Source organism: Chenopodium quinoa, unplaced genomic scaffold, assembly GCF_001683475.1.
Source record: "Chenopodium quinoa cultivar QQ74 unplaced genomic scaffold, ASM168347v1, whole genome shotgun sequence".
NCBI lineage: Eukaryota > Viridiplantae > Streptophyta > Magnoliopsida > Caryophyllales > Amaranthaceae > Chenopodium > Chenopodium quinoa.
The window spans coordinates 662,902-680,319 of NW_018745240.1; the positions used below are offsets into that span (position 1 = coordinate 662,902).

Consider the following 17,418-nt stretch of genomic DNA (forward strand, 5'->3'; position numbering starts at 1 on the left):
ATATATAATTTTTGGGTATTTTTTCAATTTTTAATATGTGACATATATAATTTGGTCTAATTAGGTTATATTATCTAATTTTCTTTCTCCTCTGTATTTGACATTATCTTCTTCTTTTAAGATTTTCTCTCTCTACTCGTTTTTTTTTTTTTTTTTGTATTATTTTGATCTCTAATCTATCATTTTATAGATCGGTCATTATAACCTAGATTAGATTTAAGGTGGATTCAAAATTTTTGAGTTATTATAATTACAATCGAACTTGTGCATAAACGCTGTAAAAAATAAAAAATGAACACGTAATACTTTAAAATTGAACATTTAATACAAAATGAACATTTAGTACATTAAAATTGAACATTTAGTACATGAAAAATGAACATATTTTAACTTGTTCATTATTTTACGTGTTCATTTTTTTTAATGTGTTCATATATCTTTATAGAATGTTCATTTTATTAGATATGGTCCAACTTTTCTATGACTGTATGATAAATGTTCATATTTAATATACTAAATGTTCATTTTTAATATACTAATTGTTTTTTTTTAATGTATTCGCTTTTTAATACTAAAATATTCATTTTTTTTACATGTTCATTTTTTATTATTAAATGTTTGTGTTGATAGTTATATTTTTATTTTTTTACTAAATGTTCATTTTTAGGCGGTGGTCCAACAATTCTATAATTATATGATAATCATGATCATTTTTAATATACTAAATGATAATTTATTTTAACATGTTCACTTTTTAATACTAAATGTTTATTATTTTTACATATTCATTTTTTTTATTACTGAATGTTCATATAAATATATATATATATATATATGTTCATATTTTTCTACTAAATGTTCAATTTTTTTTTATATATGTTCATATTTTTCTATTAAATGTTCATTTTATAGAGAGTGGTGCAACTATCTTAGCTACACAAGAATGCAGTTAAGACTTATTGGTGACCATACTAGAGTATTTCATTGAAAAGAAATGAAAAGATAATGAAAAAAAAATTACCAAAATGTAAGTAGTATATCTTTGTCCATTACAGAAATTGCTAGAGATTTCCACACCATAACTAATTTCAAAAATCTTGCATGGACCTGGTCCACAATATTATTGTTGTGACCACGAAGTTTATACGCAAGCAATTGACATTATATGGAACATAGTGACCTTATTTTTAACATAATAACCTTATTTTTAACATAATTATCTTTGTTAAAACTTGTGTGACATTTAATATTATTGTGAACTCGAAATACGATGTTATATTAAACATAGTGACCCTAATTTTAACATAGTAACCTTTATTATTTATATTGACCAGTATATAAAAATTTCATAAAAAAATAAAATAAAATAACCTCTTATAATCTTTATAATATAAGAATGATTTTTATTTCAACATAGTAACTTTTATTACTCCCTCCGTTTCATATTAATTGCAACATTAGGGTGTTCACAAAGTTTAAGAAGATTTTTAGGGTGAGGTCCAAATGAGGATTTTTGATAATATAAAGTATTGTTAGTAAAGAGATAAAAATAATAAAAAAAATTAAAAAAAAAAATAGTGTAAGTGGGGTTGGTAGGAAAGATATATAATAAAATATTTGTGAAAGTGGAGTTAGTAGGAGAGAGAAATTATAAAATAATGGTGGGTTCTTTTTAAATATAGAAGTGTTGCAATTAATATGAAACGAATGTATAAGAAAAGTGTTGCGATTAATACGAAACGGATAGAGCATTATATAGTGACTTTTTTTTTATTAATTAAACAATTGTAGTGTCTTTAATATTAATGATCCACGATAAATTAGCGTGGATCAAATACATTTAAGAGTTTATTTAGCTATAATGTTATTATGTTAATATCAACCGACAAATATAAATGGAACAAATAATCCAAGATAGATACACAAAATCCGGAATAAAAAGGCATGGGGTCAACCGAAAATGATCAATAAAGCATCACCAAAAAAAGGAAATAAAAATTAGAAAAATAAGTGATGAATCATTGCATGATTCACTCACCAAGTCACCATAGCTGAGCTCAATAAAAAAAAAAAAAAAAAAAAAAAAAAAAAAAAAAAAAAAAAATCACCATTGTTAACCTTAACCACATATGTAATTGTGTATTGATTCTTCGATTACATTATTGTAGATATTCATTCTCTTCTCGACTTTTTTTTTATCATCCCTCTTTACTCATTTATTTGGTAATGCTTTTAAGAGCTCAACATCAAAGAGGCGCATTCACCCTTTTCCTGACGTCATAAATGCATTATGAGATTTCATCGTAAAATAAATTGGCGTTCGTATTAGTCATTTCGACTTTATTTCTTCAATGTTGGAAAACTTGCCTCAACTTATACGTGGATTCTTTTCTTAATTAATATACTACGTATATTCTCCCTTACATATAACTCATATTTATTTATACTAATATATTAAAGGAAATTTTGGAATTTAACACCACAAAATAGACTGAAAATGGTTTTTAACACCCCAAAAAAAAATTCATTTTAACAGCACAAAAAATGTGAAAAATTGGCTTTTACCACCACTTAACTGATTCCGTCCAAAAATCCATTAAGAGGCTGTTTAGTTCACCTGATTTTAGCTGATCTGATCTGATCTGATCTGAACTTATTTTTTCTGATCTGATCTGATCTGAACTTATTTTTTCTGATCTGATCTGATCTGAACTTATTTTTTTCTGATTTGACCTTATTTTAATTATTTCAATATTCTACTTTTAATGTTAATTAATATTATTGTTTAATTATTATTATTGTTATTATTATTATTATTGTTATTATTATTATTGTTATTGTTATTATTATTATTATATTATTATTATTATTATTATATGATATTATATTATTATTATTATATGATATTATATTATTATTATTATTATTATTATTATATTGTATTGTATTATATTATTATTATATTATATTATATTATATTATTATTACTATTATATTATTGCTTGCAGACTAAGGTTAAGGCTAAAAATGCGTAAATTATAAGCAACAGTCATGAAATTTACGACTCTTCAGTCTTCACTGTTTAAGCTTATTCAGGCAAAGAGTTCTATCACCACTCTGACCACCTTATTTTCTCACGTTGTCAACCCATAGAGAGAGTGATAATGGGTCAATTTTGGTCTCTTTTCCAAAAAATTTAAGATTTTTTGATGCATTAGTAACAAATAAATAAATAGATAAATAAACGATGGGATTGTATGTTATTCGAGTAAATCAAGTCCGAATATGACCACTTACACGCATATATGTTTTTAACTTCAAGTAAGGTAAGGAAAATGATTCATAATTAACCTTATTTTCGGCTATATAAGTTTAGCTTTTCAATTCATGTAGCAAATGCAGCATATAAATGATTTTTATTTTAATTAACCTTTTGGAATGATTTAATTATTTTTTTACTTTGTTTTTTGTTCTTTAATTTTTCACTTTTCCAGATTTTGACCTTGTTTTTTTTTTCCCATAACAACTGTCTATCTCTTTTTCTGTACTCACACTTTCTCTCTCCTCTCTGTTTTTTGTGCTTATTTTACACTCTTCACCATTGTTGCTATTCTTCACCATTTTTTTATTTTAAATTACTTTTTCTGTAATCTGAATTGGGTTTCTCGGTACTGTAATTTTACTGTCAGTCAATTCTAGAAATCTGAATTGGGTGACAAAAATATTAATTGGGAGTATTGGTAGTTTGGTACTACAGTTTTTTTTTGTGTATATATATATTTTTTCGTATTGCAATATCTCTTACCTACAACACATCAATCTCTCCCAAATTTTGTCCTTCTGTTGGTCATTGTAGTAGCTTGCTCGTATACAATCTCGTCGACAGGTAAATACGTTAACTCTTTGTTATTTTTTTTTATTATATTTTCATAATTTCATCTACAATCATGACTTCATCTGTTGGGCGTCTATAGTATACAGTTGAATAATTTCAGAATTTATTTTACATACATACGAAGTACACATTTGGGAGCTTATAATTGAATATAACTTGATGGAACTTACGTGTAGTTGATACAATACTTCAATACTTATAATTATAATTGAACTTATAATTTTACATACTACGTAGTTACGGAGTATTATTTCGTCTACAATCATCACTTCATCACACACCCACCACACACACCCACCACACGCACCCACCCTTCCACCAGCCCCCCCATCCCCACCACACGCACCCACTGCACACACCCACTGCACATACCCACCCTTCCACCAGCCCCCCCATCCCCACCACACGCACCCACTGCACACACCCACTGCACATACCCACCACACACACCCACCACACGCACCCACCACCCTCGAAAACACCCAAACCACCCAAACCGTTCGAAATTAACCACAAATCCCAGATCCCCACCACCACCACCCCCCACCTCGGCATTCCCAACCCTCCCAAACCACCACCGTCACCACCCCAACCGTCCAAAACCTACCACAAAAACCAACCAAAAATCGAATTTCAACAATTTAAAAAAAAAATTAAAATCACGAAATCTTACCTCAAAATCTGAAATAGGTTCGAACTTCACCTCAAACTTGGTTAATAAGGCCAAATTCGACCAAGAAACCTCTAGCTTTAGAGTTTTCTTGGTCGAAATTGACCTTAAAAACCTTTAAAAATAATAATAGATGCTTAGTTAATGGCGGCTTGGTTAGTGGTTGACGAGAGAGAAGAGAAAAGGAGGAGGAGGAGAACTCAATCGTAAATAGAGAGGAGAAGGAAAAAATAGCTTATAATGAAATTTTAATTATTATCGTTTATTGTTTGTGCTATTTAATAACATAGACAATGTTGCTAGTTCAAACAAACGATAAAATCAAATCCGATACATTATAAATCAATAATAATAATAATAATAATAATAATAATAATAATAATTTGATCTGAACTTATTTTTTCTGATCTGAACTTATTTTTTCTGATCTGATCTGATCTGAACTTATTTTTTCTGATCTGATCTAAACTTATTTTTCCTGATCTGAACTTATTTTTTCTGATCTGATCTGATCTGAACTTATTTTTTCTGATCTGATCTGATCTGAACTTATTTTTTCTGATCTGAACTTATTTTTTCTAAAATAAGTAAAAATAAGGTGAATTAAACAGGGCCTAAGTGGGATCATAAAGCTACATGTCGCTTTGTTATTGGCCAAAAAAAGAAAAAAATAAATAAATAAAACAAAAGTTTAAAAAAAATATAAAAAATCCAAAACTACCCAACCACCCCAGCCCCACCACTACCACCCTCTTCTCCGCCCCTGCCAAGCGCAGCCGCCGCCCTCGGCCCATCGTCGGCACATCCCCTCCCCCAGCCTAAACCCAACCCACCTAAACCCTCCCCCTCCCTTTCCCTAGTCCTAAACCGCCCCAAAATCACCAAACCGCAGCCGTCCTTCCCCAAAAATTCGATCGGTTAAGGCCACTTAGCCCCAAAATCGGCCGATTTCAGCCATCATTGGCCAAATTCGTGGCCATTTTTGGGGAAAGAGGATTGCGGTTTGGGCGTTTGGCGGTGTTATTGACGGTAGGGTTGTTCATAGGTCCAAGACTGCATCGGACCGAACCAACTCAAACCGGACCGAAGACCAAAAAATTGAATTTCAAGAACTGAAGACCGGACCGATTAAGCTAGGACCAAATCCGGACCGGACCGGTTTGGACCGATATTAGAATTTTTATAAAAAATTTCAATAATATTTTAACGTCTTTTTTGTATGTTTAGTACAAAAAAGCTTATACGACTAAAGTTTTCAAGCTTATTAAGGATAATCTTAATCATTATTAAAGGTTTTTTGGTATGATTTTAAGGAAAAAAACCGGTCCGATTCAAGACCGATTTTTTATAGGGTTTTGGATCGCACTGGACTAAAGACTAGAAAAACAAATTTCTCGACCTAGAGATCGGACCAATTAATTTAGTCCCGTCCGGGGTCAGTCCGGACTGGTCCGATCCATTTTTTCGGTCCAGAACAAATTTTGAACACCCCTAATTGGCGGTGTTAAGAGCAGTTTAGGGCTGGGGGAAAGGGAGGGGGAGGGTTCGGTTACGTCAGGTAAATGGAGGGGAAGTGGATGCACCGACGGCGCTTGGTGAGGGTGAAGAAGAAGGTGGCGGTGGTGGGGCTGGGGTGGCTAGGTAGTTTTAGGAATTTTTTTTAATTTTTTTTTTCTTTTTTTTCTCTTTCTTTTATTTAAACCGCTAAAATGGTGTCACGTGTCACTATGGACCCCACCTAACAGATTTTTTGGATAGAAACCGTTAAGTGGTGGTAAAATCCAATTTTGTAAGAATCTCCTGGTGTTAAAATAATTTTTTTTGGGGTGTTAAAAACCATTTTCAGCCTTTTTTGGTGTTAAAATACAAAATTTCCTATATTAAAAGGCGTTCTAACAAAGTCTATGTGTCACGTACTCACGTAGATCTTTTCATTACGCCACATCATCCACTCAATTTCTTATTACGCCATGTCACCCACTCAACGCCATGTGGCTCCCCCTTCCATGTTTATCATTGCATGTCACACATTTATATTAAAAAAAATTATCCACAAGATTTGAACGTGAAACCTCTAATTCTAGAGAGGAGTGTCTTACCACCAAGGTATGTGATATTTTTATGTTATCTTTTGATACAAAATATTAATATATATATATATATATATATATATATATATATAACAAATTTAATTACAAGGAAAAATGTAATGACCCAGGCATCGCCCGGGCCCAGATACTAGTTTAATCTTGCAATCTGTATAAGGTCACACAAACATAGTTAATAGACTAATTCTATCGAGCTACTTTGCTCCAAACATATTTTCAAATCTTTTCTATCTTGCATTGCCCAAATCACTTGACTACTTATATCTTAATTCAAAAATTATTACTTGTGTTGCAAAACTAGAAATACAACCCTAATTGAACTAGCCTCACCGCAAATTCTAAGTTACACACTAGTGCAGCTAAGCTAACTGCAAATATGAACATATAGTACATAAAAAAATGAACATACGATTTTTTTCTCTTCCTTATATCTTAACTCTCTCTCTTCTTCTTTCATAGCTCTATTAATCTTCTCTCTCTTCTGTTTTCTTCTCAATTCAAAATTTGTGATTCCAAATCTATCAAGTTATAGATCAATAATTATTGTTTTTATGATGAATCAAGATTAAATTTAAGGTGGATATTCAAATTTTTAGAGTTCAAATAATTTTTGTCAAACTTGTGTATAATTTCTGTATAAAAATGAATACAAAGTACTTTTAAATTGAATAATTTTGTACAAAATGAACATTTAGTACACTAAAAATGAACATTTAATAAATAAAAAATGAACATATTTTAACGATTCATTTTAGCTTTATTTTCGTGAATTATTATATACAATGAATTTGAACCTATATAAATATATGAAAATCATGTTCATTTTTAATATACTAAATGCTCATAATTTTTTTGACGTGTTCATTTTTTTTACGTGTTTTTTTTATACTAAATGTTCATTAATTTAATGTGTTCATATATTTTTATGAAATGTTCATTTTATTTTGTATGGTTCAGCTATTTTATGGTTGTATAATAAATGTTCATTTCTAATATAGTAAATGTTCATTTCTTTTCTTGACATGTTCACTTTTATTACTAAATGTTCATTTTTTATTACTGAATTTTTTTTATTTTTTTTTTACGTGTTCATTTTTTTTTTACCAAAAGTTCATTTTTAAGGTCATGGTGTAGCACATTTATGATTATATGATAATCATGTTCATTTTTAATAAATGATCATATTTTATAACATGTTCACTTTTTAGTATTAAATATTCAATTTTTTTTACGTGTTAATTTTTTATTATTAAATGTTTATTTTTTTTTACGTGTTAATTTTTTTCTTAACTTAATGTTCATTTTATAGAGCATGGTGTTAATTTGGACGGATATGTTGTCTGGATTATTTGATTTGGGCTGCGCGTTTGGAGCCTCCTCTTGTTGCAGCTAAAATAGCTGCATAAGTATGTAGCTAAGACCCATTGCTAGCCCCACCTTTGTGACATATGCCTTTTGAGATTCCAGGGCCCAAAGTGATGCTTCCTATAATCTCGATTATACGCTATAACTCAACTATTTAGAAGTTTGGTCTTAACTAAATTAAGTAAAATGTCCTTTCTTTATTATGGACTCTTTTCTCTGTCACAAAAAAAAAAAAAAAAAAAAAAAAAAAAAAAAAAAAGAAAAGAAAAGGGGGGGACTCTTTTGAATGTAAATGTTTCAGTGTAACCATATTATAAACTACAATTTGAGTACTTTTTTCTATATTAAAAAGCTTGAAAAACTTGTTGATTTTTAATTGTCAATATATAATAATACAATGACAACAATAAAATATTTTGGATTATTTTCACTTATATATATATATATATATATATATATATATGGCAATTAATAGATTTTATTAATAACCAAAGAGCAAACCCAAAAATGGAGCAGCAATACAGCCCAAACCCCAAAACTACAAAAACACAAACAAGCTGATTACATCAATAACTCAGCTCTTACAGACTCATTACACCTACAAGCCACATGAAAAGCAATGTCCTTAACAATTCTATATGCACAGGCTTAATATCTTTCCCAAAAACACTAGCATTCCTATACAACCAAACATGATAAACGGTCTCAGTAAAGCACTGAACATAAAGTCTATCCATCTTACCCAAAGTTTATCCTTTTTGAACATAACAGCCCATAAGAGCTTGGTAATTGCAGCCTTGTTCCAAATAGCAAGATTTTTACCACCAGCAGATTTCAGAAAACAAAGTCTTTCCCAACCGAACAGAGCCTTCTTGGAACTAGCAGTGTCTCCAGTCCAGAGAAACAACCTGCAATACGACTCAACTTCTTTGATTACCTTTTTTGGTAAGATGAAAATCTGACTCTAGAACGTTTGCATGCCAAACAAAATAGACTTCACCAGTTGAAGCCTACCAACGTATGAAAGAAATTTATTAGACCAGCCTTAGCTCTGTTCAAGATTTTCTCCACCAGGGGCTTGCATTGAGAATAAGACAACTTTTTCGAGGCAAATTAATTCAACTGAAGTTTTTAGAAATGCTTTTTAATATATATAATAAATATAGTTTATTATACATGTATTCGCGTTGCATTTGATTTATTAAACATATATTGCTGCACATTAATTAGCATGCACGCTAACTGATCATAACTTTAACCATACTAGGACGGGTAACGCACACGATGCGCGCGTTATAACTAGCCATATTCGAAAGTTCTTTCGATTTGGAGTTCGTTAGTAGCGTTAATTAGAAAAAATATATAAACAAATATTTTTAGGGGTATATATGTCTATACACTATTCTTAAGAGTTAGAAGAAAAAAAAAATCAATTAACATTAATGAGGGCAAATATATAAACAAACATTTTAGGGACATAATCGTCTCAACACTATTCATAAAGTGCGGTGATACTTTTAAAAGAGGTAAATAGGTAAATAAACATTTTTAGGGGTATAATAGTCAACACTATTTATAAGAATTTACTCATACTTTTAAAAAGGTAGGGAAATATATTTTTACTTATCGGTTAATAACATATATTGTAAAATGCTAATAATGCGAAGACATTACAATCAATCAAATGCATATATACTATGCCTAATTTATCATACATTTCTAAATTAATTTTCACATTAAGAAATATACTAAAACCCTAAAGGCTACATATATCATTACTCTATTTATAATTTTTCTCACTATATTTTTTTTGTAAATTTTGAAATTTTTCAATTAAAAATAATTATGTTTTGTATCAAAAGATTTTGTAATGGATTTTTCCATTTGATTTTAAAATATATAAATTCTAGTTTGCCTTCCATCTTTTAATGCAACACATTGACATTAATTCTAGTTTACCTTCCATCTTTTAATGCAACACAATTTTTAATGCAACAATTAATCATAACTAATCAAATGCGTGTTATTGTTTTTTAAAAAAAAAAGTTGATATTGAAAAACTACACATTGAATCAAATCAAATAAGTTCTTTGCGGATGATTCATTGTTGTTCTTACAGGTTTCTCGTGAGGTTTGTGACAATCGTACAACTCTTTTGTTCGAGTTTTGCAGGGTGTCGAATCAGGTGATTAATTTACAAATATCACTCGTCAAGTTTAGTCCGAACACCCCTTCAGACTATCGGGAATATTTTTCTCATTCTTTAAATCTTCATAGTAAATCTTCTCTCGACTCTTATCTGGGGGTACCAATTGAGTTAAGTCGAAGTAAGGTCTCATATTTCGGTTTTCTTATTGACAAGGTGGTTAAGAGGTTGTCCGATTTTGCCTCCGTAGGGTTATCATCCGCAGCGAAACTGGTTATTATTAACTCAGTTTTGGTAGCTTCTTTCAATCATATTTTGTCCATTTTCAAAGTGTAGGGTTTCGTAGTGACCCACACTACGCGGAATGAAACCCGCCAAGACCCGCCCCCATAATAAATGCAATTAACAAGCAAAACATAATTAAAATCATAATAAAGGATAAAAGATTATACCTTTGACGCGTGCTTCGCTCAACTATGAGCTCTTACTTGAACCCCGAAAATAGAAGGCCTCCGACGGGATCGTACCCTCGAACCCGACTTGAGCGTCCTAAGCCTCGAAGGTTAGTCGAGGCCCGGAAAAATAAAAAACTAAGAGTTTTACGAATTTAAGGTTTACTCAAATCAAGAGTTGCCTTTTTAATTCCACTCAAGTGTGTTCTTTCCCAATACCCATGCCTTTGGTATTTATAGGGAAATGGACCCTTGATTTCTATCTCCCACCAATGTGGGAGAGTTGATAAATTCAACAATTTATTTAATTCCAAATTAAATAAACAATTAAATCAATCACAACACGACAAGTGGCACAATTACATACTAATGAGTGATGCCCAAGGTTAGGAGGGGGGACCATAGCCTTGCTCCCCAAGGCTTTGCTTGGTCCCCACAAGCACACACAAACCGGCTTCAAGGAGGGTTGTGCTGGCTGCCAGCTAGCACCAGCCAGCAGCCTTGCATCCCCAGCCAGGCAGTGCGTGCTGGTGCTGGGCGATGCTTGGCGCTGGTGCGTGCTAGTGCTAAGCGCTGCTAGCACGCTATGCTGGCGCTGGCCCTAGCACTCCCACGCATTGCCTCGCACATACTCGCATGCTACGCACAGCCATGCCAGCCAGCCCCTCACGCACGCAAGGCCTAGCATGCGTGCTGCTAGCGAGCCACGCATGCTGGGCTTGGTGCTGGGCGATGGTGCACACGCACACGCACACACGCATGTGCCTAGCACTGCGATGGTGTTGTGCGTGGTGCTAGGGCTGCGATGGCGCCTAGGCATGATGCTAGGGCTGCGATGGCGCCTAAGCACCCTTGGCACGCATGGTGCGCCTAGTACACCATGGTGCACCTAGGTTCATGTTAAGCCAGCCTAGTCTAGCAGTCCACATGGCTAGGCCAGTGCGACGCTACGACTACGTTCATACTTGTCGCTTGTGATTTTGCGACGCTCGATCTCGACGCCCTAGGCTTGATATCCGACGTCTGTATTCGTAAAACTCCATCGACTCATTAAATCCTTCGGATTAATTCGTCGTCTCGGATCAGTTTTTCGATTGGGTTCGACCCGAAGGGTTCGGTTAATATTAAGCTGTAATATTAATTATACCTTAATATTACTGATCGGAAGCGGCCTCCACCTAGGCATTCCGATCACTTGACCTTACTGAAGAATTAGCTCTGTAATAATTCTAAACCCTCTATCGGAATAATACACTTGTTGGAAGGACACCATTCCTTTCACAAAGTGCCTCCTTCGATCTGTTCTTGAATCGATACTCTTCTGGCTAGTTTTGGTGGAAGTCAGATGCACGGTCTAAGGGGTTGGCTTTACGTTCCAAGTCTCTTCTCCATCTTCCTAAGGGTTTGGGGTGGGGGGTTGGGTATACGTTGTATTGAGAGTTTCAATTCGACACTCCTTGCTCGCCAATGTTTGCGTATCCATCATCATCCTCAGGCCTCAGCTTCTAGTCTCTCGTTTGTTTTCTGCCAAGTATCCCTCATTTGTTCCTTTTAGACTCAACACATTGCGCACTCATCTTCGGGCTGTCGAAGTCTTTTATTCGACTCGACTACTTTGGCTCAGGGTATTGCTTGGAAGGTGGGCTCAGGGTCTCAGGTTCGGATTCTCGAAGACAACTGGGTCCCAGGAGAGCCAGTTGTTTTTCATGAAGGTTCTAGTGTGTCGGATTTGCCGACACATATTTCTTCTATCATTAATCCGCGTCCTTACGCATGGGATTCCACTATGGTTCATCGGCTTTTCGATTCTTCTTCGGCTTCTCGTAATCTAGCTTTGGACTATCCCAGTCGGCCAATGGATGATTTCGTTTATTGGAAGTTCTCGCGGGAAGGTTCCTTTTCCACTAAGTAGGCTTATGCCATGTTGTTGGATCGCTCGGGAAGTTCTAGTGTTTCGCCGACTCCCCCGGCTTCTTGGTGGAAGCGGTTCTGGGGATTACCTATTCTAACAAAATTACAGTGTTTCTATTGGAAACTTCTTCACAATGCTTTACCTCTCTCAGGAATTTTGCAGCTCCGGGGTTTCCCAGTGGATCCAACTTGTGTGTTCTTCTCTCAAGAGGAAGAATCTTCGATTCATCTTTTCTGAGATTGTTCTTTTACTTCTTGGCTTTGGGATTCTGTTCTGCTTCCGTTCCCTCTTGATTTATCACATGACAAACCTTTTGTCTCCTGGTTTGTTGATATTGTCTCCGCGTTTTGCTCGACCAAGAATTGGGACGGTTTAGTGGCCAGTGGCGGAGCTAGGGTGGGTTCAAGTGGGTTAATTGAACCCACTAATTTTTTGAAAAAAATTAAAAACTTTTTTTAAAAAAAAAAAAAAATCAAAATAGGTTTAAATAGAATATTTGTGTATTATATGACAACAAGTAAAGTTGTAGCCCAGTGGTTATTTTTACCTCCCATCACACAAGAGTTTGTGGGTTCAAAACCCATAACTCACACTTTTTTTTTTAATTTTGTTTCCTGAGCTTTCCCTGCTTCCAGCTTTCCTCTTCCTCATTCCCCCAAATTGCAAAACCCTAACTTCTTCCTCCTTCTCTTAATCTCTTCCCGTTCTTCCTCCTTCTCTTCCCGGCGCAACACGACAGCAGTCAGCAGAACGCCCGAACACGGTGGCAGCGGCAGCGCACCAGCCACTCACCCAGCAGGCCAGCAGACCCACCGTCGTCCGTCACAGCACTGACAGCCTCACAGCCGTGTATCGGTGTATGTAGGTAAGTGAATTTGGGGATTTTTTTTTTGCAAATGTAATTTACTTCTCAATTTGGGGATTTTTTTTTTGCTAAATCATTGAATACTTGAAATTCATATGCTAAATTGCTAATATACATTACGAATTGCAAATTTTTTGTAAATTGCTGAAGTTTGGTTATAATTATCTAATTTACTTCTCAAGTTCTCAATTTGGGGATTTTTTTTTGTTACATTGTTGAATTTCATATGCTATTTTCTGTATTTCGTTTTCTGCCTTCTAGTTTTCATAATTTCATATGCTATTTCGTTTTCTGCCGTCTAGATTTCGTTTACTAATTGAGTAATTGACTGTAATATTTAATTACGATAGTTTTAATTAGCTTTCTAGATTTATCATTCATTCATTGATCTCATTCTGCATTTATCATGTGTGTGTAGCAGACTAGCAGTATATACCTATTATACCATGAGTTTAGAGTCATTTTGGAAACGTGCCGGGAAGTCACAAAAGTCTTCAACTTGTTCTTCACCTAGTTCAAGGGATCCTCCAATAGAAGAACATGTGTCTCCTAATGATGATGAGGTTCCTATTGCTGTAACAATTCCACCACCTGAGAACACAGGTCCAAGTGTTCCAAATACTACTGTTGACTCCGATGATACTCGCATTTATGATGTTGATCTTCTTCCACATGACCCTGGAAAAAGAATTCCAATTATGGAGTATCCTCCTAATGATCGAGATGCCGTAAGGAGAGGCTATATTACAAAGAAACGTTGTGATCCACGCACACATAATTTTCCTCAAAGAAAAGTTGGAGGTATGCGCCGTTTTAATGTTACTTGGTTTGATAAATATGAGTGGCTTGAATATAGTGTTGAGAAAGATGCGGCTTTTTGTTTTGTGTGCTATTTGTTCACTGATAAAGTTGATTATTCTTTGGCTGTTAATGATTCCTTTATTAAAGGGGGATTTTGAGGATGGAATAAGACTGGTAGATTTGATGTTCATGTGGGTGGTATTGGTAGTTTCCATAATCAGGCTAATGAGAAATATAGTATGTTTATCAACCCAAAGACATCTGTTGCTGAATCTCTTTGCACTTATTCTAAGGAAGCTAAACTACAATACAAATCTCGCTTGACTTATTCATTGAAATGTATTAGATTTCTTTTAAATCAAGGTTTAGCTTGTCGTGGGCATAATGAAAGTGAAGAATCTTGGAATAGGGGTAATTTTCTTGCACTCTTAACATGGTTTTCAGAAAATAATAGTGAGGTAGCAAAGGTTGTTCTAGGTAATGCCCCGGGAAATAATCGAATGACTAGTCCTTCAATTCAAAAAGAACTTATTAATTGTTGTGCCAAAGAAACCACTAGACTTCTTATTGATGATATTGGGGATGACTATTTTGGAATAATGGCTGATGAATCAAGTGATGTATCTCAAAAGGAACAAATGGCCCTTTGCTTGCGTTATGTCAATAATAAAGGGAAGATAAATGAGAGGTTTCTTGGAATTGTACATGTTAAGGATACTACTGCTTTGTCACTAAAGAGTGCAATTGAGTCTTTGCTTATGGAATATTCATTGAGTTTGTCTAGAGTTCGTGGACAAGGTTATGACGGTGCTAGTAATATGAGGGGGGAGATAAATGGTCTCAAGACTTTGATCATGAATGAAACAAAACAAGCCTATTATATTCATTGTTTTGCTCACCAACTTCAATTAACCCTTGTTGCTGTTGCTAAGGATAATGATGATTGTATTTGGTTGTTTGATCAACTTGCTATTTTGTTTAATATTATTGGTGTTTCTTGTAAGCGAAGGGAAATGAAAAGAGAAATACAATCTCAACATATTCTACAAGCATTAGAACTAGGAGAAATTGAAAGTGGGCAAGGTTTAAACCAAGAACATGGCTTAGGTAGGCCTGGTGATACTAGGTGGGGATCACATTACAAAACTGTTTCAAATGTTACCGCATTGTATGCTACTATTGTTAAAGTTCTTGAGAAGATTGGATCAAATAAGATTTATAAGGATGATCGCGTGAAGGCTATCACTGTCATGTCTACATTTGAATCATTTGAATTTGTATTTATGATACATTTGATGTCCGAAATATTTGGGATTACTGATAAATTGTGTCAAGCTCTGCAAAAGGGGGACCAAGATATTGTTAATGCCATGACATATGTTAAATTGACTAAGGAGGGATTACAACAAATGAGGGACCATGGGTGGGAAGACTTTTTACATCTTGTGGTTTGTTTTTGTGTTAAACATGATGTAGAAGTTCCTACTATGGATGATATGTATGTTCCTCGTGGAAGGTCAAGACGCTTCTTTGCCAAAGTTTCAAATCTTCATCGATTTCGGGTAGAAATGTTTATAAGTGTCATTGATTTACAACTCCAAGAGCTCAATAGTAGATTTGATGAAGAAAATATGGAGTTACTTATTTGTGTGTCATGCTTAAACCCGATCAATTCATTTGCGGCATTTGATATGCAAAAGTTGTTGAGACTTGCTGAGTTATATCCCAAAGAGTTTCCAACTAATGATATGACGATGACTGCACTTCGTCATGAGCTTCAATTTTATATTAATGATGTGCGCCAAGATGCAAGGTTTGGAGACTTGAAGGGTATTCATGAGCTTTCTATGATGCTTGTTGAAACAAATAAGCATACTACTTACAACTTAGTTTACTTGCTTATAAGACTAGCATTGATCCTTCCGGTTGCAACTGCAAGCGTGGAACGAGTGTTTTCCTCAATGACATACGTAAAAAATAAGTTGCGAAATAGTATGGATGATCAACTATTGAATGATAATTTAGTCACTTTTCTTGAAAGAGATTTATTTTCAAGAGTTAGTGATGATGATGTATTGGAACGCTTCCAAAGTATGAAGACTCGAAAAATGCTTCTGTAGTTTTTTTTTTTTTTCATTTTTCTATGTGTAATCTATTTGTAATCCATAGTTTGAACTTATTTATGTACTGAATATTTAATTATTGTATTTTTATTCCTTTGTTAATTATGATTTCAAATTTCGGAAGTTTCGAACCCACAGTTCGAAAATCCTGGTGACGCCACTGTTAGTGGCTTTTATTTGTTTTTGTTGGGCGGTCTGGCTAGCAAGGAACAATAAGATCTTCTGGCAAGCTATGTTGTCTCCTACTACTATTTTCCATGTAATGCAGGATTGGACTACTAGGAGCGCTTCTGCTCGATGTTTTACTTCTCAGGAAGCTTTTCATGTCCCTCCTAGGCAAGTCTTCAAATCTGCACGTTACAAGGAGATGGTTCCTCGCCTTTTGATGTTTGTCTTCTTTTTGATGGGGCTTGGAGTTCTCAGGATCTCAGTGTGGGGGCAGGTTTTAGGGATGTTAATTCCGCCTCTGTTTTGGGAGGATGTTTTAAAGCTTGTCACTCTTCCTCCGCTCTTCAGTTTGAATTACAGGCTTGTTTGTGGGCTCTTCGCGCTACCGATCATAGGGGTTTTCATCATCTTCTACTCTATACTGATTGTGCGTGTCTTTTCTCCTTTCTCCAGGATAGAAGAGATGGGGACATTGTCAGTTACTGGTTAACCCAGAATATTCGGGCAGTGATATCACGATTTTCTGTTTGTGTGCTTCGTCAAGTGCCTCGTAGGTGGATTTTCCCGGCTCACTGGATAGCGGTTCAGGCTCGGTAGAGACGCCTACTTTTTTGGTCTTTTTAGTCTTTAAGGTTGGTTTGTTTCCTTTTGTTAAAAAAAAATAAAAAAAATAAAAAGTGTTCCCACATCATGTTTTTACTTAAAACTATATCAAAAAACTTAGATTCCATCATAAAAAATTAAAAAAAAATAACAAATAGGTCTATTAATTGAATGACGACAAACTCAAGAATTGAAATGTTGTTTTGACCCGCTTGGACCTCCATTACTTTGGCTGGTTATTATCCTTGTGATAAACCCTCCACTAAGGTTGCATCATACATATGCTATAATTATGAATAGCAAAACATGT

At 34.1% G+C, this 17,418-nt stretch overlaps 2 protein-coding genes and 1 long non-coding RNA gene across 4 annotated transcripts; all 3 read left to right on the plus strand.

The window, feature by feature from the left end:
- The first annotated feature begins 3,017 nt into the window (after window positions 1-3,017).
- LOC110711162 lies at window positions 3,018-8,399 on the plus strand. The gene is made up of 2 exons (XR_002509287.1): window positions 3,018-3,886; window positions 7,983-8,399. It is a non-coding gene; the product is annotated as an uncharacterized LOC110711162 (long non-coding RNA).
- Window positions 8,400-12,750: 4,351 nt separating this feature from the next.
- On the plus strand, window positions 12,751-14,620 carry LOC110711171. 2 transcript variants are annotated; one of them, XM_021889552.1, is made up of 2 exons: window positions 12,751-13,413; window positions 13,832-14,620. In XM_021889552.1, exon 2 carries the CDS (start codon window positions 13,860-13,862, stop codon window positions 14,370-14,372), a length of 513 nt encoding a protein of 170 aa, XP_021745244.1. In that variant the 5' UTR covers window positions 12,751-13,413; window positions 13,832-13,859; the 3' UTR covers window positions 14,373-14,620. The 2 variants fall into 2 exon arrangements, with proteins under 2 accessions (XP_021745244.1, XP_021745245.1); XM_021889553.1 differs by having other exon boundaries at window positions 13,835-14,620.
- LOC110711189 (zinc finger MYM-type protein 1-like) lies at window positions 14,454-16,334 on the plus strand. Its single transcript, XM_021889567.1, has one exon. The coding sequence runs from the start codon at window positions 14,454-14,456 to the stop codon at window positions 16,332-16,334; it is 1,881 nt and encodes a 626-aa protein (XP_021745259.1).
- The last annotated feature ends 1,084 nt before the right edge of the window (window positions 16,335-17,418 follow it).

What these genes read in the sequence shown, in the direction of transcription:
- LOC110711171 (XM_021889552.1), top strand. Translation starts at nt 13,860, where the DNA reads ATGAGTTTAGAGTCATTTTGGAAACGTGCCGGGAAGTCACAAAAGTCT.
- LOC110711189 (XM_021889567.1), top strand. Translation starts at nt 14,454, where the DNA reads ATGTTTATCAACCCAAAGACATCTGTTGCTGAATCTCTTTGCACTTAT.